This window comes from Colossoma macropomum, unplaced genomic scaffold (assembly GCF_904425465.1).
Source record: "Colossoma macropomum unplaced genomic scaffold, Colossoma_macropomum, whole genome shotgun sequence".
NCBI lineage: Eukaryota > Metazoa > Chordata > Actinopteri > Characiformes > Serrasalmidae > Colossoma > Colossoma macropomum.
Window position 1 is genome coordinate 29,273,009 of NW_023494804.1, and position 24,170 is coordinate 29,297,178.

General features: G+C 42.3%; 1 protein-coding gene across 6 annotated transcripts in view; it reads right to left on the reverse strand.

Moving 5' to 3' along the window:
• The window catches only part of phldb2a (pleckstrin homology-like domain, family B, member 2a), a 55,419-nt gene extending 37,660 nt beyond the window's left edge, over positions 1–17,759 (reverse strand). For 2 of the 6 annotated variants that reach the window (XM_036595374.1, XM_036595370.1), the window contains exons 1-4: positions 17,450–17,758; positions 11,825–11,937; positions 4,646–5,258; positions 1,963–2,290 (exon numbers count right to left, since the gene is read on the reverse strand). In XM_036595374.1, coding sequence (XP_036451267.1) covers positions 1,963–2,290; positions 4,646–5,258; positions 11,825–11,882 — 999 coding nt within the window. In that variant the 5' untranslated portion in view covers positions 11,883–11,937; positions 17,450–17,758. Of the gene's footprint in view, positions 1–1,962; positions 2,291–4,645; positions 5,259–11,824; positions 11,938–12,116; positions 12,495–16,769; positions 17,343–17,449 lie in introns of those variants that run through there. The other 4 variants (XM_036595375.1, XM_036595372.1, XM_036595376.1 and 1 more) reach the window with 4 other exon arrangements.
• Positions 17,760–24,170: the final 6,411 nt, after the last annotated feature.

Below are 24,170 nucleotides of genomic sequence, written 5' to 3' on the forward strand. Positions count from 1 at the left end.
CTGTTTCTCTGATACTTTGTTAGCCCCCTTTTACCCTGTTCTTCAGTGGTCAGGACCCCCATGGACCCTCACAGAGCAGGTACTGGATCATTCTCAGCACTGCAGTAACACTGACGTGGTGGTGGTGTGTTAGTGTGTGTTGCGCTGGTCTGAGTGGATCAGACACAGCAGTGCTGCTGGGGTTTTTAAACACCTCAGTGTCACTGCTGGACTGAGAATAGTCCACCAACCAAAAATATCCAGCCAACAGCGTCCTGTGGGCAGCGTCCTGTGACCACTGATGAAGGACTAGAGGATGACCAACACAAACTGTGCAGCAGCAGATGAGCTATCGTCTCTGACTTTACATCTACAAGGGGGACTGACAAGGTAGGAGTGTCTAATAGAGTGGACAGCACTGCTGTGTCTGATCCACTCAGACCAGCGCAACACACACTAACACACCACCACCACGTCAGTGTTACTGCAGTGCTGAGAATGATCCAGTACCTGCTCTGTGAGGGGCCATGGGGGTCCTGACCACTGAAGAACAGGGTAAAAGGGGGCTAACAAAGTATCAGAGAAACAGATGGACTACAGTCTGTAACTGTAGAACTACAAAGTGCACCTATATAGTAAGTGGAGCTGATAAAATGGACAATGAGCGTAGAAACAAGGAGGTGGTCAGAATGTTATGCCTGATCGGTGTGGATGGGTCCTTATTTAAGTACCGCCATTCATCTAATCTACACTGCCTCTGACTCAGCTCTGCCTTAAAACCTCTTCAGGTAGGAATATCAGCTCTTGTTCCTCCTTTTCTTTTCTAATTAAACACTTTTACAGCAGGTTTACACCTTGACAGAACAAACAGCAGACGAACAGTCCCTGTAACTACATGGCAACAATACTATTACATCTCTATGGAGTCCACCAATTCTTTAACATTTCAGCATAATTAAATGCTTACGAAAGTCATTCAGAGTGGTTTGATGTGAAATGCTCCATTATAGAGAAACTTCCTGAGTCAGAATTGTTCACAGTGGTGGTGATAGGAACCAGACGCCTGAAGTCTAAAAGTTGCATCATATAAAGTTATTACATTAAATGATTATGAAAACGCTGCTGGGTGCCTGAAACATTGTTTTACAATAGTCCTGAGATAAGATTTTGGGCTTAAATGTATTTTTAAAAGTTAATTCTTGACGCAGAGGTGCATGTATAGTATTATAAGGCAAAAGAGTCTCCAAAGAAAAGTTATTCTGTCAGATTTACCATTATTTTAGCATGAACATTACATATAAACTCAGAAGACGTGTTCGTTCACTGGTGGTTTGGATTGAAAATAAAATGGCTATATTTGTGTTGTAAACATTGCAGTCCCTGGTTCCTCTCACCACCACTGTCAGGAAGTCTGTTCACAATTAATCCTTTCACATCAAACCACTCTGAATGACTGTTTCTCATCTCAGTCACTGAATTATGCAGAATTCTTGAAAAAATCAGTGGAATTCCACTTTAAGACGCGTGTCAGCCGGCACGGACTGAAACACTGATAAAATGGAAGTTTATCTGTCCCATCAGACAAACAACTAAAAACACTTCAGATGTTACAGAACTCCTTCGGAAACATTAACGAGCATCCGAAGCCTCCAAAGTGCTCTTCGGGTAAGCCTCACTGCTTAGGCTACTTGTGGTTTGGATATTAATATCTCTCATGTTCATCAAAGTGTCCTCTGCAGTTTGAAGAGCAGCACTCGGCTAAATAAGGATTTGAGATTTTATTTTTCCAAACATTGTAAAATGCATGTACTGGAATTCTTTTGGCTCAAATGTGGTTTAAACAGCTCAAAGGTTTGCATGGTGGCATCAAAACAAGATGATTTATGGGGTTTGGCAGCACTTCTGCAGTTCTGCAGAGAAAGAGATCTAAACATTTATTACAAGTGATACCAACAAAGATACAGTGCTGCACGGACTCCTCACCAGTCTCTCCACTTCCTGCTCCCGTAGCCGCTCGTCTCTCTGTCTCTGATGGTAATCTCGGAGCTCCTCCTTGCTGCTGAGGGAGCTGATGCTGCCCCTTCTCGGCCCCATCCCCGAGCCCACTCCTCCCTTACCGAATGACAGCCTCCGTTCCCCCAGGCCAAGGTCCAGGCACGGCGCCGAGCCCAGTGAGGTCAAGCTGGCTCTGCGGGGGCTGCTGGGCACGCTGGCAGTTACAGTAACGTCGGGGGGTCGCTCCAGAGAGGGCAGGCTGCGGCGCGGCTTGGACGAGCGGCGGGGAGGTAGGGACAAGGTCGGCACGTCCCCCCTGTGTGAAACAAAGACCACTTCAGCTGGAGAGAAGTTTGAGGCAGGTATCCTGCACACAAGCGTTCAGACGAGCCTCACAAAGCCACACAGTTACAGCAACAGAGTGAGGTCTGTAAGTAAACTGACAAAATGACATGCTGGTACGGGACTTATGGGTCAATAATGATGACCAATAATTAGGCCTGACACAATTACTGCACAATCATCTAATCACAATTATTTGAGATGATCGCAATTATCAATTTCCACATTAGATTTCACAATAATATTAACCCCAACAAAGAAAACGTGAATTGGATGTGCTGGGTTGAAGCAAATAAATGTAAATAAAAGAGCAGTACATGCACATTCATTAGAGCTTATGAAAAAGGGCGGCGTCCCAATTTGGCATTACCAGCAGTGTTAGCTACTTTAAGAGACACACAGAAAGAAAAAGAAAAGTCAATTAAATCGTTCATCACAATTACTTATATGACAATTAATCGTCAGCCAGAATCTCGTGATCCTGAGAGCCCTTTAACTGACTCATTTTTATCCTAATCTCTGCCACACCTGCAGCAGATCACAGACCATAAAGGAACAGAACACCCTTTGACTCATTATCAGTGCTGAAGCAACTGTTCGGCGTGCTTGGAGTGAATGCTTGTCTGCTTGTTTCTGAATACGGGAAACGTAGAAATTAACGTCTGTAATAATCAGCCGTGTGCCACCGATGCGGCAGAGAGAGAACTCTGTATTCCTTTAACACCCTGTTGAGGCTGATCAGATGCCAATAGTAATTTTTTTCTTTTTTGATTTTTGAATAAGTTCACACTATAACCCATTCTAACCTTTTCAACTCCTTGGGACCACTTCGTCTTATTCGTCATAACTTTCATATTTCATAAGCTACATTCTAAAGGTGGGGGTCGTATGAGAGCTGTAACTGTCTTCTCTCCAGTCAAACAGATGGGTGATGTAATTTTAAACCCTTATAATAAAAGAAGCTGAACTCACAATTTCTTTTTTCTACTGAAAGTCGACCCATTTTTCCACAAATCTGGGCTATAAACTATAAACAGATGGCGTCTCTTCAGTGATCTGCTCTGTAAACATTATTTTTATAAAATAATACAAAGAGCGTCTCAGATTTTTGGCTTTCAGCAGTAAATTATAAGCATATAGCAATATGTGTATCATAAAACACATGTTCTGTTAATTTGAGGGGAAATTTTACAAAAAATAAATAAATAAATAAAATAAAAAATTACATTTATTTCATGCAATTACTGAATAATTTGCCTTATGATTTGGTCATGGAAATTCAGATGGACAAACCAAAATATACCCTGGAGAATAAGAGGCTAAAGAGGCTAGCTGCTAATGCTAGCTCACATTTATCATGCCCTCTTCTATTAATCCTATAAGGGAAAGTTGTCACTTTGCGGCCTAACTGTCCCCAGCTTGTTCTCAGAGCAGCACAGCATTGCCGGCAGCACCATCTGGGGCAGTGGGGGGTTAAGTGTTTTGCAGAAGGGCACAAACAGGAACACCTGATCAGTCCTGGGATTTGAACCTGCAACCTTCCGGTTGCCAGATTGCCTCCCTTACCTCCTCACTAGAAAAACGAGTCTTCATATGACCAATCAGATTACTGGAATCCTTATTCTGGATGCGTTTAGCCCGCTTCCCTGGCTGAAACCATGAAAAACTTCCAACCCACTGACATCATCATTTCGTAATTCCAATATCAAGCTGATAATAAAAATAAGTGGTGAATAAATTGCCACTGAAACATTGTAGTAGGGGAGACAAAGGTCTAGCCCCATTTAGTTCACTGGAAATACACAATGGGTGGTGGGAATGTGTGTAAACTCTAACCTCATGATGATTTGATTCTGAATTTGATTACAATCCTTTAATAAACAATTCAGTTCATCATGAAATGTCAAATTGTATCATGATTCAGTTCAGTTATTCAGATTTTATCCACTATGATCCACATAGAAGTGCATAATGGACAATAAAAACAACACACCAAGCATTACACACACTAAGCCAGCCGCCACAAGAGTAGCAAACCCATCCTTCCCACCCAGAGACCAGCACGGTCAATTAGGCTCTCTTGGACTCATGGCCACAGGTTTCTAATCAGCACTCAATTGATGGTCAAATCTTTCAGACCTGCAGCGCTCACAGCCCTTCAGGCCAAACACAATTTCAACCGATTAAATCGAAGCAGTTTAATCACCTCCTTCAGATGCATCAAAGCATCACAATGCATAACTGGATCCCTAACAGTCCGACAGGTCTTTCCCCTCCTAGCTTACAATCAGTAACAGCAGCATTAAAAATCAAGATTTTGATTCCACACCTGTAGAGTCTGGGCAGCGAGCGGCTGTGTCCTCCTCCCAGTCCATTCAGGGAGCCAGTGGAGTACTTCCTCTGGCGAGGGGAGGGTTCTAGTGTGGGATCGCCGTCCCGGGTCAGCAGCCTGCGGCCCAGCCTGGGGCTGGAGGGCATGCTGGCTGCTCCGCTCAGGCCGCGCCTCAGACCGTCGGCTGTATAGGAGGGGGAGCCATTCCACATGGACAGGAGGGAGCTGGCAGTGTTGGGGCGGCGGCCGTCGGACGAGTGGCTGAGTAAAAGATTGTCCTGCGACTGGTGGCGTATGCGAGTGTGAGCGTGCACTGGGCTCATGGGGCGCTCTGATTGGCGAGGTGAGGGAGGCATGCTGAGGCTGCTGGATGGGATTCTGACCGAGAGGGGTGGACGCTCTTGGAGCAGAGACGTGGTCGAGAGCGGGCTGGGGGGCGGCGACAAGCTGAGGAAGGCGCGGTCTGCGCTGGCCCGTAATAAACTAGCCTCTAGAGCTGACTTCCTGCGCTGCAAGCTGTCCATCAACTCCTGGAGCTCCGCCTTTGAACGTGTGCCACGGATGCTGACCCCGCCCACTGAGCCGCCATTCATGTGTAGCTTTGTGCAATCTGACAAGAAAACATGAAACGACATAAAAATGACAGATTAACAATACAGCAGTCTATCAGTTAACACAGACGATACATCAGGTGTAGGTAAAAAAAATCGATATAGTATGATATTCTGATATTTTAGATTTTAAAAAGTATTGATCTGTGGAAGCCCAAGAATCTAAATTTTATTGATTAATAAATATTTTTAAAGTGTACTAAGCCCATTTTTAGACTAATAGATTTACACTGTTAGATTGATTTTTCTGCCTTAATGCAAATATGGTGATGTTTCTTTCTGGCGAGGCCAAAGTTTCTGTCAGTGCAGAGGTTGTTGTGACCAGTTAGATAGTGTAGTGCCCATGTGTCAAACACAAGGCCCGTGGGTCAGATCAGGCCCACAACGCAATCCTATCCGGCCTGCAAACGTATTTTAATTTACTATTATTATTAGTCTGTTTCTAAATGCGCTGCACTACAGTCCCCAGCATGCACTGCAACGTAATTTGTGCTTAGACTCTCCTACCCCAACAGCAATCTATGGGACACCCTCAATTCTACACAATTCTGCACAATTCCACAGCAATCATGTCACCAAACACATCAGCTGGGTTTCATCTGCAGTTTACCCAACATAAACACCCAACACTCAGCTCAGCAGCTCAGAAACTGAGTATCAATGAACTTGCAGTGCAGAAAGGATACCAGGTGCCTAATTCAAGAAGATAGGTAGGTTTAAAGACTGAGCTCCTGGGAACATTTAAATTTTTAATATTTTAAGTATTCATGTAATATTTCAAGGTCTACTACTAGTGCCTGTATTTTACTGTTGAAGTCTTTTTTGCATATTTTCAATAAGCAATGGCCGGTGCGGGTTATAGCACAACATATAGCACAAAATTAAAACACGTACACGTTCTCTGGACCTCGGATTGTTGAGATGTTTTAATATGGCCCTTTTAGTGGTTGAGTTTGACACCCCTGGTGTAGTGGATTACCTGCATAACCTACACAAGAGGTCTTCATATCTGGACCTTGAATCCAGCTTCCAGTCCTGGACTAGAAACCAGAGTCAAAGTCTGGATTTGAAGATCTCTGACCTCCTAACATCCACCTGCCACTGTAAATTGCTTTGAATAAAAGAATCTGTGAAATCCATGAAATACATGAGGACAACTATGTTAAAAACAACACATTCTCCTTAACAGGACATGTGGATGTGTTCCGTTAAGGATAACACACTTTGTCTTACTGTTAACACAAAATGCATTTAAATACCTCTGTGTCTAGTTACAGATAACACATTTTGTGTTTATTTAGACTAAATTTGGGATGCAAGATGATATCAGTATTGGTGGATATTTGCTCAAAAATAAAATATTGGGATTGGACAGATGCTTAGATGTGATATTTCAAACTGTTATTTAAAAACTATTGTACTCCAGAAGAGCAGAACATGCACTAAAATATCTGTATTTTTATTATTCGTAAGCCTTCACCAGTAATTTCTCTGCTGATCCTGGTAGACCTGGTCTCAATTTCTACATTATGTAAAAGTTTATGTGTCTGTATCTCCATCACAATCAGCAGATATACACAGGAAAAATATCGGATATCGGCATCGGCCCAATTTCCATTTCAGTGCATCCCTAATAGAAATGTAAGGACAAAGCAGTTTTGAATGTGATTTGTCTACCTCAAAATTCTGTATGCCATTAAAAAACTTGGGTGAGATGAACAAAAGTGTAAACTTCATTGAGGAAAAAAAGTATTCTTTGGAAGAAAAAAAATGCAGATGAAATTAATAATTAACAATTAATTAATTAATCTTAACATGTCACATCACAATAGTTAGCATATCAAACCTCTGTAAACATCTCAGTAGATGAGGTTGTTGTGATTGCCATGCCTAAACCAGATGTTTTAATAGACACTGTTTCATTTATCAACATACTGAGGACTGAGAAATACTGGACCACGTGAAGTTTCTCAGTAAAGGTACTGATAACACTGTGAAGGTGTAGAAGTGTTTGAAGTAAACCAGACATGCTATCAGCCACACTCGAAGCAGATCCGTCAGAAACTCAACCAGAAATATAAACTGTGCTGTTATGTAACCAGTGAAAATCTGCCCTCTAACAGTGCTGATACAACAGTTCTTTGTTTGGGAGGTTAGTCACACACGCAGAGGTTTGCACAACACTCTCTAAATAAACGGAAGGATAAAGAAAGGGCGCTGCTTGATCTGAGGTTTTGCTGAGGATGAAGATGTTCTACGAGCCCAGCCTGCTGTAGTTACGCTACAATTGCTGACTATGAAGACCAGAATCCCTTTTCTGATGATTCAGAGCCCAAAACAAACATGGATGACGTGGAGAAAAAAAGTTTCTTCTAAAAATGGCAGAACGCAAGGAGCGCGAGGCGGGCCGGAATGCTTTGAGGGAGAGAGACGGGGTCTGGGTCAGAACTCCTACGGTGTGCAGAGCGAAATGCGTGGGAGCTGCGGTCACTGTAACAGAGAAAACAACACGCTCTCTCGCACACAGAAACACAGACCGCCTGGGCTTTGGACTTTTGGTTCAGCATATTTGCTATTAATCATTTATCTTAGTGGCTGAACTGAAGTCAAGAAGCTGAAGTCATGAGGACTCTTATTACTCTCTTATTTACTTTGGTCATTTTTACTAGGGTTGCATTCTGAAGTGAATTTCAATGCTTTTTTAACATCACACCATGGTGGGGTTTTTAAAAATCGCCACTATTGTACCCAGTTTTACAGAAAAAAAGGTTTCACCCCAAATGCATTTTATCCTACATACATTTTCCACCAAATATCACTGAAGTCAAGAAGCTGGATCCTCTGAAAACTTGGCATCGCATAAACATACGTCTATTTAACTTCAGTACTATTGTATATTATACAACAGTCAGTTCCGGCCACGCAAGCTGATTGGTTGAGAAGCGTTCTAACTGTGCTGTTATTTCACCATAACATCACGGGTTTTTCACAAACACTGTATCACTCTGCTGAGACGCTGTTGCTAAGCAACGACTGTGACAGCTGTAGGAGACGCTGAAGCCATCTTAATGTTTTGACTTCTTACTTTGCCACAAACAGAAAATGGATACTTTAAAGATCACATTTGACCGACAGCCGATTTGGTCAGACTCTGAAGATGAGACAACACTAAATTCCCAAACTGTCATCACCACTGAGCAGCTTTTCAGTCGGCAGCTGTGACAGAAGAACAGCTGAACAACCTGGAATCAGCCAGAAATGAACCCAACACCATTCGCCAAACGTGTAGTCTGATCTTCAGAGTCTGACCAAATCAGACTGAGCCATAAAACTGCCGCAATAAAAAACAGAAAAGCTGCTCAGTGGTGATGACAGTTTGGGAATTTAGTGTGTGGAGCTGGAGAACGAACTGCCAGCTGTGCAGCGAGTGGGCGGAGCTCGTTACTCTGACGTAGCAACAAGCTGCTCGTTAAGGAACTATAATTTAGTGAAGGAACTGCGAACATTAAAACATATTAAACTTAGACTCGGAGTTTCTAATATGGGCACGACGCTGATTACAGAGCGATGACACGACTTCAGTGGTCTGTTCTCTCAATGAGAACGAGGTCTGTGCATTTCAGTTCTTTATTTAAATAGGCTGACAATTTACTGTATTCTGCCTGTAGACGAGGCAAACTGTGCATGCTAGTTTGACGAATGAGCAGATGGCTTCTCAAATCAAGGCTCAGCTGTTTGTCACTAGAAAGCATGAAGGCCCACAGTTTGGGTGCCTAGTGTGATGTTATCAGCAAAGATAAATAATCAACAGATTAGGCCAATATAAGCTTGTTTCATACCAGAAATCAGGCAGAAGTGTGGCAAATTAAACTGAATGTTTCCACAATGTATGTTTAAACCAGTCGGGGGAGTGTAGTTTGTTTCTAGAGGCAAGAGGGCAAAAACTGACAAAGCTGCCTTTGTGTGCCTTTGTTGCAGGGCTTGTATGAATATTGTTTACCCATTGAAAATATGTGATATAGCCTATTATTTTATTGTTATGTCAGCCAAAAACAAAGGCCTTACATTAGAAAGGCAGTTCATATAGTCACCTCAACAGACTAGCATTTTGGAACATCAACCACTGAGTATAAAGACTTTGTGTAGAAGACGCGTCGTCACCATCTACCCCTTTCAGCTCTAGTGTTAGCATTAGCACATTAGCTCTTTCAGGGTAGACTCTATTACTGAAGCACAGTGACAGAAGATTTCCCACTGCTGTTTTTGAATAAGACATTTTTAAATGTACATTGTTGTTTGCTGCTAAATCTTCATCCATGATGCTGCGAGAATCAGTGCACCGTTTACTGTGTTGTACAATTATGATACACTAATATCAAAATGATTTTCCCCCTATATTTAACAGAATATCTGCTTATTAACTCTAAAGTCAGAAAGCACATCTATACACGGTACCTTATACGCCTAGAACCAATCAACAACCCATTTGTTTTAAATATCCAGTAAGGGTGCATGTACTGCTTTACCTGTCAGTCATGTTTAAATTCTTTCGTCACTAATTTGTTTAACATGTTAAGAGTTTTGAAAAATAGATTTATGTTAATTGAACTATAACAATCTGAAAATTTTTCTGGTTTCTATACAGTAAACAATGGGTGTTGAGACGATGACAACCCCAAGTTATACAACTGTGGTTGTACTGCATGAATATTTCTGTAAATATCTTCCTTAGCAAGGTAATATTAATACACTGCAAACTGGGAAAGAAAGAAGAGACTCAGCAGGGTGTTCCATCCACCTTTTTCATGCAAAATTTTGAAAATGTGCTCAAAAACATGGATGGAAAAGCCATAAATGAGAAAAGATTCATAAATCTTTTTTTTTAGTTGGTGAACTGATAAAGGAGGAATGTGAAAACAGATTTTTAGAATAACTGATGAAGTAGAGGACACGAAATTCATATGCTCTGCTGTGTCTGGTGATAACCAACATGGTGGCAAATGAAACTGTTGGCTGCCTCTCTAACCACACGCAGTACTGAACAGTATGATTAGTACACCACCAATGGTGCCATAGCTATTCTATAGGACGGCACTATGAGAACAGCCAGCAGTGCCACATCTGGACCGATGTTCACAGGAGTTCAGTGGGTAACGTCAAAGTGGGAGTGGCTTCAGCCCTCATTAAATGGGCCACTGCCTGCTCCTCTCTGTGTCTCTGAACTATTTGGGCTACAGTCATGTACACTTGCCAGAACCGCTCTACCGAAAGCTAATGCAGGTTCGAAACCCTCCACGCAGAGTAAACGAGACTCCGGTCTCATGCTGAATGGTGCAAGCGTGAGATGTTGTCTTCGAGAGTTTGATGTAAACACTGATTAATTTGTACTAAGTATTTACCATTTACCAAAGTTTTGGAAATTCGCTTCAAATTTGCAAACGTTTGAATGGAAACCCTGCTACAGGCAGCCTCTCCAGGAATTTTCCGTCTTGTGACGCAAATTCAACAAAGTGTTTCCCAGAGCTTATAATTTTGTCCAATCACTGCATTATTGTTACTGTAAATACGTAAATCTTTCAAAATGAGTCCTTCAGCGTCTACACTATGTGCTGGTATAACAGAAATAGTTGACACTATTAAAAGTTGATGCATTAAGCTTAAACTTGCATGCACAGAAGTTTTGCACATGGCGCAGTGTACATACGACTGAACCTGAATACAAAGTTGACGCCCGCCTGTGTAGTGATGCGGCTAAACATGCTGTGATTAGGCTGGGAAGAAGACTTTACTTAAAATTGTAGCTGCATCCTGTGTAACAATGAACCCCACTTAATTAACTTTGTCAGGTACTGTTTTCAGTCTGAATGGCGACCACTGAGAATCATTTTAGTCTGAGAACTGATCCAATAGGGCAGTACAACAAATTCAGTACGAAACGAAGGAACAGACAGAGGCGTAACTTTATAACTATACATTTTTCATTAAGCAAACTGTCTCGGTCATTTAAGAGCGAAGGGAAATCTTTTAGCCACTGTGGGTTCAATCACAACTCCGTCAGTTGAAGGTTTCATGAGGGGCAGCTTCTACAAGAGGTAAACAGTTTTCTGCTCAGTAAATGATGTGGAAACATGTTGGCTCGTCAAAGCAACACTGAGAACAGAAAACTCTCTCTTCTTCAGCTATCAAGTTTAGCCTAGCCGCACTATGACTTCCCAGTCATGTCTGTGTTGTGTAGTAATGTTAGCAGAGTAAAATAATATGCATACTTCTCATTGGCCATCTGCTAAACGCTGACTTGCCCTTTGAGTGGTGTTGATGTGTTTGTTACTCAGTGGTCTGCTGGACCCACCGCATTATTGGGTTTTTAATCAATACAGCCACAACAATTTATGTAAAAATACCAGATGTTTAAAATATCACAAGTGTCCAGTGTAGGGTTCTCCTTTAGCAGCTGTAGCCAGTCAGCAGCCTGTCCATGCAGTCTGCAACATTCACAAAAAATGCCCTCCAAATCCTGAAATATCTGTATAGAAAAAGGGAGAAAGACACAGAAGTTGTGTCTTACCTGTGCTGCTGTAGGCCAGGGAAGGCCCTGCACTTTTCTGAGGCAGCATGCTCTTCATTCTTCTTAATGGTTTAAGCAGAAAAAGGAGGATTCACCCAGACACAGCGCCCACCCTGCAGAGAGCCAAGACACACACATACTGAACACATGACACAAATGAACAATCCTATAGATTTTCAGTGTGAAAGAGGTGAATATCTCTCCATACACCTCTCAGAGAATCTCGCTTCACATACAGTAGCAAAAAACAGCTCACTCCAACAATGAAGTAATGACAATGTTGTAAAGTTACATAAGTGATTCCTTCAAGATGCCCCAACGACATTCTGAAACCCAATAGGCAAGAAGCCCAAATCCAGCTTTAATTCTTCTTCCACACTCCCTCAGCGATGGAGAAAGCCAGAAAGACAGAGAGAGACTTTACTGACAATACTGAGTGGAAAAGCAGACGCAGAAGGGGACAGGCTCAGATTTCAGCATCCGTCTGCGTCTCTGAAGAGGTGAAGCTCTCAGCAGAGCTAAAGCAGAGATGTGTGACTGCTTTTTCCCCTCAGCCTGTGGCACATCCTCTCTCTCTGAAGCGCTGGTGTTCAGTATGGTTGCACAACATATCATCGTTTTAATCGGTATCACAAAATCGACTCTCACAGTACTGATATTGCAGATGTGTGTAACATGCAAATGAGCGCTCTACCCAATCAAGGTATGATACTGAATGATTCATTGTGTGGTGTGAGCACCCTGACCAATCACAGATGATTGGGTGTTTAGATAAGTTAAGACTGCCTAACAAACATCAATCATTTCACTAAAGAACAGCACAGGCCAACCTTTAGCCACGTCACACCAAGAGTTCACTGATGTTTTCCAGTTTCAAGCACATTGCAAGGCATGTTGTAATTGCAGTATGTAGCAATGTGAGGTCATCATAGTTTAATCATGATTACTGGTTCCAAACTGACCCCAAAGAATGATTTTTCCATTAAATTATCAGTGTACAAAGTAGTGTGTGGACAAAATAAGCCTCATCAGAATGTATTTATTACTTTCAGGAATTTAGTTTGTGTTCTTCATGTGAATGCAGGGTCCACATGAACCTAAATATGAAAAAAAAAACATGATTTACACAATTTTGAGTTTTCATCACTGAAATCCAGTGAGAGTAACAGTGACTGAATGTTCCAGCCAATGACTTTCCATAACATATGATCATATATGGATCACCGGATTAATTCAAAGTCAGAGTTAAAAACACGTTTCAGACTTTTAACTGACTAAAATCCTCTTGACCCCATACTTTCATTCTGTTTATTGTATTAAAATAAATGAACACTTTGTTTTGCCACTACCAAAACAATTATAACACTTTACAAAATGTTTCGGTAGTGACCCTTTTAGCTAATTTTGAGTGTAACTCTCAAACACTACCCAGCACCTGACCAGCAAACACAGCTGCTCATACATAAAATCATAATATTTTTATTAAAACTGAATTGCAGAAAATTTGCTAATTGTCAGACTGTGACTGCTCTCTATGTGGCCACGAGGTACAGGGATGTAGTCTCACTTCCTGCTCTAAAATTCAGAAGCATGGCTAAAATAAGGCTCCGCCTATGGACTTACATGCTGTATGTTTTGGTACTGACATAAGATCACGGGTCAGCATTTTTTAATAAAGTGTTTTTCTATAAAAATTGGACATATGATAAATCTTAACAACTTCCCTTTAAACGAAATAAAAAAATATCTTTAGAAATTAACTATTTTTATACTATCGTAAGTTTAAAGCTGGGGTTTTGGACAGCCACCTCCCAACAAAAAGCACCCTATAAATTATGAGTGTATATATTTTTAGCTTATTAATATCTCAATTAATATCTCGGGTTTAAACAGATCAAAACATAATCCTTGTTCATATCTAAGGACTGAACACTTAACTGTTGTTCTAAATATTTAACTGCAGTTTGAGCTAATTCGGTAGAAAGATCCATATACAGTCAAAGGTTCCAACTTCTCTGCAATTAAACTGTTGTTACAGTGGAGGCTGTTTAGAGGAACCGGTTTTCCTTTTGTTAGTTTGCTGCTTGTTGATTTGTCCTTAGGTCTCCTGCAAGTACTGTCCAGAGTAGTCTGCTGAAGTTGCTAAAAGTAGGCCTATTTCTTTAAGGTCATTTATAAGGTATATTTGAATGAGAGGTCCTCGATCAAGCAGCCGGGCTTCAGCCTGGAACTACTGATGTTTACTATGGAAAATGAGCAAAAATATTAACTATGACAGCCCACAATAGCAATATGCTATATATGCAGTAATATGTGATATGCAGTAACGCGCTACTCAACTGACTCCACCGATCTATATGTGTGCTAACCAAATCAGCTGATGATGATCTGAATGATGACTAAAATGCTGACTTCTGCATTTTAAAGAAAACCACTAAGGTGCACTAAATCAACAAAAAATACTTCCGAACTTTTATCTTTCCAGCATAAAAGATCCCACCCACACAGAGCCATAAAAACCCTCCTGCCTCCGTCTCCCACTCCTGCAGTCTGTGGCTGGCTGGAAGGAGCCTCTACAGGAAGTGAGGGATCATTTTACGCCGTCAGCGACACAATCCTTCACCATGAGTTCACCATCAACCGCCACCTGAGAAAGCTTTGGCTTTCCCCTACAGCAGACATCAAGAGGGGCCCATAATAAGTTAGCCTCGCCCCCCAAAGGGAGGGGTCCCCCAAAAAGCAGGGAAAAGCCAGGGGGAAACGAACATTGAGGGGGCGGCTTTCCTCTTGTCCTAGATGAAAATGTAAGGGGGCTGCTAAACGAATGCCCTCCCAGTTCAACATCAGGCATAATTCACATTCCTGTATGTACAACTTGATGCGTAATGGTTATATTTTAGATTTCACATAAGATGCTTTCTTACTCATCACTGTTTATGTTGACAGAAGAAATGTTGACATAAACCAAGCAGGGCTACAGTATATCATTTGCTACATGTCGCAATATTGATCTGTGCGGTACTCGTATCAAAGAGCGCTGTAATATCGCATCTAACCAGTCAGAAAGGTGTTTGTTGTGCACTGAACATCGAGGGTTCACAATCGTGTTCTTAAAATTATTACAAGGCGAACTGACAATTTGGCTCTAGCACTCAGCCACAGAACCAAGACTCACAGGGAGAACCCATCCACATCTTGGCTGTACAGGATAGTAGACTTATGACATGTAGTTTAGAAGTGAGATTAAACAAAGGAAGGATCCATGAGGTACGCCAGGGAGCAGTGTTGAAAGTGTGGCAAAGTTCTGGTGCTTAAAACACATTTTAGTGTTTTCTCTGAATTAGCAGCTTATTAAAGTAAAAATGGGTGCAGGGAAAACACTAAAATGTGCAATGCAGTCAAACCCCAGAACCGGGATTGGGAAACACTGGTTTAGGTAAACACCACTCATTCTGTGTAATGATTTGCAGCTCTTGTCAAACAGTGAGAAGGAGGGCTTTCTGGAGTGATAACACAGCCTGGGAGTTGAACTCAAAGACTCCAAACATCACCCTTCATCCACACAGGGCTGCTTTCATCACCTGGACGTTCATACAGAGATGGGTAGTATTTACATTTACTTCACTTAATATTGAGGATTTTATGTTTTTCTAAGGCTCTAATAATAATATTTTACTTCTATTTAAAAATATTTGTAAGGAATCTCTTCTTCACTCAATTCCTTTTTAGGAATTCTAACTTGGCTCCCAATTCCATGACGATGTCAGATATCTCCGCTGATGTTTACTTTAAAAAATTAGCCGCTTTGGACAGATGTTTAGGTTTGAGCGATGATATTTAATATTTAATGGTATATTTATTGAAGTCTGGAAGCAGGACGTTTAGATAGTGCTGGGCTGCTTCACTAAAACTGCATCTACTGCATTTGTGACTCTATAATAATTTCTCTATAGTCACAGTTTCCAAATTTTTGCAAATGTTTATGTATCGGCATCGTCAGACATGAACTCTGGAAGCAGGACATTTAGGTCCCTGATAGCAACAGGATCACTGTTGACCCGCTTATGGCAAAGCTGGTGGTCCCCTGGCATTTTGCTCAGGGTTGATCGGGTGGTCCACTGGTGTTTTAAGCAGAGTATTAGACAAAATTCCACTTATCATCACTCATTTTCCACTTACAGTCCAATTTACTGATTTTCCCTCCTTCTGCTTACAGAGTGTTGTTAAAAGAAGAGGTGGTGAGACACAGTGGTAAACAGGCCCCCGTCCCAACTTTTTTGGAACATGTTGTTGGCATCAAATTCAAAATGGGCAAATATTCTTCAGAAAACAATAAAATTTCTCAGTTTCAACATCTGATATGTTGTCTTTGAAGCTTTTTTCATTAAACATATGGTTTAAATGATTTGCACATCATTGCATTTTGTTTTTATTTACGTTTTTCACAGCATTTTTTGAAAATAGGATTGTAAATTAGTTTGGTAAACAATTTTAATCCAGCACAGTGTCAGCAACACTTTCTATAAAATCATTGTATATCAGGCCTGGTCATTATTTATTTCTCTAAGTTGTTTGTATAAATTTATTTTCTAAAATAAAAGTCTCTGTGCATTTAAAAATCAGTTTGAGGAGATTAAAAACTAGTTAAAGCTTGTATGCAGGACAGTAACCTGGGTGGTCCGAGGCTGGACCAGCAGTGGTAAGTCAGCTGGTTGCCGACCTTATCAAGCCAGCGGACTGATATATGCTGGCTATCTGGGGTAACGCTGGGCTGCTTCACTAAAACTGCATTTGTAACTCTATAAAATTTCTCCATTATCACACTTTCTACATTTTTTCTAAATGTTTATGTATCGGCATCAGCAGTTTCGAAAAATATCGGACATCGGTATCGGCCCACAGTTCCCATATCGGTGCATCCACACCTGAATATGATGTAGGTTACCGTTAAGATCCACTGCAGTTCTACTGAAGTACTTCAGGAGTTTTCCTCCAACTTCACTGAACTGGCCCAACTTTTCCTTGAGGGTTAGGACTCCTTTAGGCTGCTGTACCAGTCTAGTCCCTGTTCCCCTCAGTCCACAGACGGTCAGTAAGTAGCTTATTAACGTTACTGTTTAGCGTCGATGCTGAAACGCGTCGTTAAAGGGTCAACACGTGAGCACGTGATCTCTCCGGGGAGCATCTGCGGCGTCGCTTCGCTGCACTTATTGTACCACAAGTTACAGTCAAACGGAGGAAACGCGAGTAGTGGACGCTCCGTGATAAAACTAGGGCAGTGTCTAATGCGAATCGCCTCAAAACGGGTGGGTTAAAGGAGGAGCGGGGTTAACTGTCAGCGGTGTGTTGTACACAAACGAAGAGTTCAGCACTTCTCTGATCTGTCGCTTCATTTCAGTCCGATATTCCGGAGTTCAGGAGCGAAAACAGCCGCTTTAACTTCTCTCCTCAAACCGAACTCCTGTAAAAACTCAGCGAACCTCCGCAGACAGAGAACTTCAGCGCTAATAAACATCACCTCCCGCTGCTCCTCACAGGCGAGTCTGAACCCCCCAGCCTCCCCTCTCCTCCCTGACCCTCAGTGGAGCTCAGCGACTGTCCGTAAGTCCAGAGAAATCCACTCACCTCTCTTTGTTCTGTCCCATTCAACCTGCCCGGCGCAGATGATGGACGGTCCACAGTCTCTGTCTATGTGTGTCGCTGCTTTAGCATGACAAAGGGAGGAGGAGGAGGAGGAGGAGGAGGGAGGTGATAGAGCTTCAGAGCCTTATGGCTGAGTCTCCACTCACTCCTCCCCCCTTTAGGGGCTGGACTGGAGGGCTGCTAGTGCTGTTTGGGGTGGACACTTAAACTCAGGACCTGGGAACATATACATCATCTAACTGACCAGCCATCAGCTCAGCAGTGTTTGATTAGCCGGTCCAAGTGGACGCTCCCTCTCCACTGTGAAAACTCCCCCCTCATCTGTGAACTCTGCCAGTACTGACCGCCTATATGGATGCCCAAATGAGCTGTAAATGAAGTGTGAAGTCATTGGGTCAGTGGTCCACCATGCAACAGACAGACAAACTGGTCAGTATGACTACATAGATCATTGGTCAGATAAACAACCGTACAGCAGGCGCACATTTGACCACACTGATTTTACTACTGATCTGATGAACTTTTCTGGACTACAGAGCCAGAAAAGTCTGAATCAACACACTCTGTACACAGTGGAGTGTGTCAGTGTTCGCGTGGTATTCAGTTGGTGCCCAGACTCGAGTCTGGCTCTGATGAAAACCCTGCATTTTGGGTGACCATTCGCATGTTTGTGTTTCTAAACTATCTGAAATTGTGAAATTATTTCTAATAGAGGAGAATGAAAGAGAGAGATAGAGAGAGAGATAGAGAGAGAGAGAGAGAGGGAGAGGGAGAGAGACAGTAAAGCCAGACGGAACCCCTCCCCCCGTCCTGCAAACTCTAGTTGCATCATGGGGAGGGGGGCGCTGGAGCGCAGCCCGGCATCTCTGATTACTTCCAGACTTCAGCCCTAAACTCACACACACACACACACACACACACACACACACACACACACACACACACTTGTTTTTATACAATGTCAGGACATTTGGTCATTCAAGACCATTGTACTCTCTCTGACACTGGGGTGAAACCCTCAACGGTCCATCTCAGTACCTTTAGTCAGGGAACTGTTCTGTTTAAAATATTCGGTTATAAAAAGGTACAAATACGAACTTTTCACCTGGAAACACTTATTTAAGGTTCACAATCAGACCTTAAAACCACTGTTGTACCTTTGAGGGAACATTTAGACTGTTTGTACCTTGATGGACGAAAAATGTACCTGAACAGAACCTTTATTTCTCACAGTGCAGTCACATAGTAAAAAACAATTAAGTATTCAGACCTTATACATCTACAAGGATTATGTTATGATCTATCTAAACCAGAGGCATTAGTTGAGCTTTCTGTTGGGAACCTGCATTTTAGAGCAGGAAGTGAGACTGCATCCCTGTCCCTCATGGCAGAGAATTTGTAGAGTAGAGTAGAGTAGAGTAGAGTAGAGTAGAGATGCTAGAGGGCGCTCCCGAGTGAGTCCAAAATGAACGGGTTATGATGGAGCATTTGAGCAAAATCATAGTTTATAGATGCTTGAACATTTCCTGAACACAGAACAGCATAAAACATGTCAACACTGCTGTTATATTTAAACTCGAGTTATAGGAGTTTAAAACGGCGCCTCATGTACATCCATGACATCTGTGAGCGCAAATAGCCAGTGAGCTGCTCCGCTCACCAACCAATCAGCACTCAGTAGCAGTAATGTTAGAGTCCTGCTCCTTAAGAATGGTCACCACCGAAACACACTTTTCCTGCAATTAAGTAAATTTTCTTTGTTTAAAAAAACCAAAGTTACACTTTATTAAGTTACACACGTTTGTTAAAGGGGTTAAAATAAGAAACAAAAACTGAAGTCAAAGTGTTTTAAAATGAGAGCGCTGATCTATAGGAATCTATATGTTAAAAGAATTTTACAAGCCCAAACTTAACCCTACTCTTATCCTCGGCAACCAGAAATAAATGGCTTTGCTCCTTCAGTTTTGAGACTTGTAGCTTTTGTCAGGATCACTGTGTGGGGTTCTTTCTGTTATCCTGTGGTTTTCAGGACATTTTTGTTCTGAAAATATACAAAAACAAACAAAAACACACACAGTCACTGATATACACCCAGGCAAACACACCCCCACACACACTCACCCTCGCTAACTCTTCCAGTTCACACACGCTGCAGTCGAATCCCAGAAACAGACAAACACGGAAGGACAGACAGGCGTGTGTCCACCCACCTCTCTCTGACACAGTTTAAGGTTAAAACAAAGCTGCCAGGAAGTTTGTGTCATTTTTTAGGAATGCTAGTTTATGCAGAGCCGATAGGAGAAGAGGTTTGTCTGATTGCCTGATGGAGGAAATGAAAGTAAGAAGCAGTGCGTCCGTGTGTTCTCCGCAGTTTCTGAGTGCTGTAAATATTTACCCTCGTTCCTGACAGGCAGATGGGTGGATGAGGGTAAGCATGAGAGGGAGGATGAGGAGAACAAGGAAGAGTGTGTGACTCATCCATCATCATCGTTGTCATGAAGGAGTTTTGGGAACTTTTGAACATGAGCGAGTGATTTCATATCAGAGCAACACTCCTCCGGTCACAGCAGAGAGAGAGAGAGAGAGAGAGAGAGAGAGAGATTAGTCCAAGACACAAAGTCAAAGTCAAGTCAAAGTTTATTTATATTTTACAGCAGGTGTTGTCACAAAGCAGCTTTACAGAAACATCCGGGTCTGAGCCCCCATGAGCGTCGCCAATGGCGACAGTGGCCAGGAAAAACTCCCTAAGAGAAAGAAGGGAAGGAAGGAACACTGAGAGGAACCAAGACTCAGAAGGGGAACCCATCCTCCTCTGGTGAGATAGTGAGAGCTGTGTTGAGCAGTCATTATATGGTTTTCACAAAGTACACTACCATTCAGATTGGAATGACTTGTTATACACCATATGGCTAAAAGTATGTGGACACCCCTCCTAATTATTGAGTTCACGCCACACCCATTGACAACAGGTGTATAAAATCAAGCACATAGCCGTGCAATCTTCATAGACACACATCAGCAGTAGAGGGTCGTACTGATGAGCTCAGTGACTTTAAACATGGCTCTGTCATAAGATGCCACCTTTGCCACAAGTCAGTTTGTGAAATCTCTGTCCTGCTGGATCTGCCCCGGTCAAATGTAAGCACTGTTATTGTGAATGTGAAGCATCTAGGAGCAACAACAGCTCAGCCATGAAGCAGTAGACCACCCAAACTCAGAGCAGGGCTGTCAAGTATGAAAGCATGTAAAGTATACGAATCATTCATCCTCTGTTCCAGACTGTCTCTGGAAGCAACATCAGCACAAGAACTGTTGCGTCAGGAGCTTCGCAATATGGGTCTCCATGGCCAGGCAGCTACACACAAGCCTAAGATCACTATACGCAATGCCAGGTGTCCACTGCAGTAAAGTAAAACTTGCCGCCACTGAACCCTGAAGCAGTGGAAACATGTACTCTGGACAAATCTGGGTTTGTTGGATGCAAATAGAACGCGACATACCAGAACCCACAGTGCCAGCAGTAAGGTTTGGTGGAGGAGGGATGATGGGCTGGGGCTGTTTTTCAGTACACAAATGCGAGGTCTGTAAAGACATGGATTGACGGGTTTGGTGCGGAGAAACTCCAGTGGCCTGCACAGAGCCCCGACTTCAACCCCAGTGAATACCTTTGAGATGAATTGGATCATCGATTGAGAGCCAGACCTTCCCTTCCAGCATCAGTGCCTGACCACACCAGGGTTATTATAGTTCACCAAAACTGTAACTACATGAAATTTAACAGTGAAAGAACATGTTCAAAAACTGAAATAAAAAATAAAAATGACAAATTTTCAAAAACACAAAAGCTAAATCAAAACTATCATGACCACTGCAAAACTAACAAAAACTAAATCGAATTACTGAGAAACAAGCGTTAGTTTTCATTTTTATTAGTGCATGAATGAGAGTTTAGAAGAGGATCCCTCTCTAAGGGAACCTGGAGCCGAGCCAAGCTCATTTTATTCTACACTGATCAAATACTCACTATCACAGCCTTCATCATAACACTAACAACTAGAACTAAAACTGAAACTAAATAGAAACTAAACTAAAACTATTATTTTTCAGGAAATAAAAACAAAATGAAATAATAAATAAAAACTAATGAAAACTTAAATAATACTGAAAACTATAATAACCTGGACCTCACAAATGCTCTTTTGACTGATTGGACACAAATTCCCACAGACACTCTCCAAAATCCTGTGGAAAGCTTTCATAGACGAGTGGAGGCTGTTATAGCTGCAAAGAGGTGGCCAACTCCATATTAATGCCCATTTAGGAATAGGGTGTCCAACAAGCTCATATAGGTGTGATGGTCAGATGTCCATATACTTTTGGCCATACAGTATATTAATAATTGCTGTTATATCTTACACACTGTGGAATCAATACTATAAGCTAGACATCAAAATGTTTTATTTAGTATTTACCTCAAAAACATTTGTGTTTTAAGATGATCAAACAATACACTTAGCAGTAGTTACCAACCCTGCTCATGGTGATCTGCCTTCCTACACACTTTAGCTCCAACCTCACCTGATCCATCTAATTATTGCTTTAAGAAGTCCATGATGAGCTGGTTGAGCTGTGTTAGATGAGGGTTGGAGACAGGAAGGTAGGATGAAGGTTGGTGACCACTGGACTACAGCTTGTCGTAGACTTCGGTTGTTTTGTTGATGTTAAAGGTTTTACTGAGTAAACTCTACTGCACACCAGTGGAGAAGCACTGCTGCATCTTAAGGTGCAAGGTGAACTGTGATTAGGCTAGTAACGTTAGCTAAGGTGAAAAATGATCTCAGTGTAGCTCATTATGGATTTTAGTGAACCCGTTCTGGGTTTAAGATAATGCAGTAATGGAGTGATGAGGAACGACAGTGCTGGAAGTCACTGACTGGTGGAGGTGTTGTGTGCACCAACATTAAAAACAAAGATTTTGAATTTCTTGACACTCTATTAGGTTCTTCTGATTGTTAGACATTTGACTGCCTCTTTCCATGCTTACTAAATCTGGTGTAATTTGTCCACATCAGTCAGGAGGGAACTAGTTTAACTAGACGCATAGGCCCATGACCATCTACACTATATTGCCAAAAGTATTCACTCACCCATCCAAATCACTGAATTCAGGTGTTCCAATCACTTCCATGGCCACAGGTGAATAAAACCAAGCCCCTAGGCCTGCAGACTGCTTCTACAGACATTAGTGAAAGAATGGGTCGCTCTTAGGAGCTCAGTGAGTTCCAGCGTGGTGCCGTGATAGGACACCACCTGTGCAACAAGTCCAGTCGTGAAATTTCCTCACTACTAAATATTCCACAGTCAACTGTCAGTGGGATTATAACAAAGTGGAAGCGATTGGGAACGACAGCATCTCAGCCACGTAAAATGACAGAGCGGGGTCAGCGGACGCTGAGGCGCATAGTGCGCAGAGGTCACCAACTTTCTGCAGAGTCACTCACTACAGACCTCAAAACTTTATGTGGCCTTCAGATTAGCTCAAGAGCAGCGTAGAGAGCTTCATGGAATGGGTTTCCATGGCTGAGCAGCTGCATCCAAGCCTTACATCACCAAGCGCAACGCAAAGCGTCAAATGCAGTGGTGTAAAGCGCCGCCACTGGACTCTAGAGCAGTGAAGAAGTGTTCTCTGGAGTGACCAATCACGCTTCTCCATCTGCTTATGGGGATTATGGGGTGGGGTTGTTTTTTAGGAGTTGGGCTCGGCCCCTTAGTTCCAGTGAAAGGAGCTCTTATTGCTTCAGCAGAAAAAGAGATTTTGGACAATTTCATGCCCCCAACTTTGTGGGAACAGTTCGGGGACGGCCCCTTCCTGTTCCAACATGACTGCGCACCAGTGCACAAAGCAAGGTCCATAAAGACATGGATGAGCGAGTTTGGTGTGGAAGAACTTGACTGGCCTACACAGAGTCCTGACCTCAACCCGATAGAACACCTTTGGGATGAATTAGAGTGGAGACTGTGAGCCAGGCCTTCTCGTCCAACGTCAGTGTCTGACCTCACAAATGCGCTTCTAGAAGAATGGTCAAAAATTCCCATAAACACTCCTAAACCTTGTGGAAAGCCTTCCCAGAAGAGTGGAAGCTGTTATAGCTGCAAAGGGTGGGCCAACATCATATTAAACCCTATGGATTAAGAATGGAACGCCACTCAAGTTCATATGTGTGTGAAGGCAGAGTGCGAATACTTTTGGCAGTATAGTGTATCTGCAGCTCCATAGCAGGTTAGCACAAGCGGGTTAAAGTTCCTCCTATGGGTATTTTGATGAAGGTAAAGGTATATAAGTAATGCATGCCAACCTTTAATGTATCATAATCACAATATATAGCAATAAAGGTGGAACACTAGCATTTTGTCCATATCATACAGCCCTAATAGGAGAACATAATGAGGCAGAAAAAGCATTGAAAAGAGCTAGACCTCTGCAGTTCCAGTGTAGGAGGTACTTCATGGCCAGCATTTGTTTAGATTTAACTGTATGATTCAGACATTCCAAATGGGATGCACAGTATATTGTTTACTAATTCAAACACTGATATTGAAGAAGGCTGCAATATGCTGACCGATCCCAGCTGTTCTCTGGTGTTTGGATGAATCAAGATATTTATGTGATCCAACAAACTCGGGCCTGACCAGTTTGTGGCTG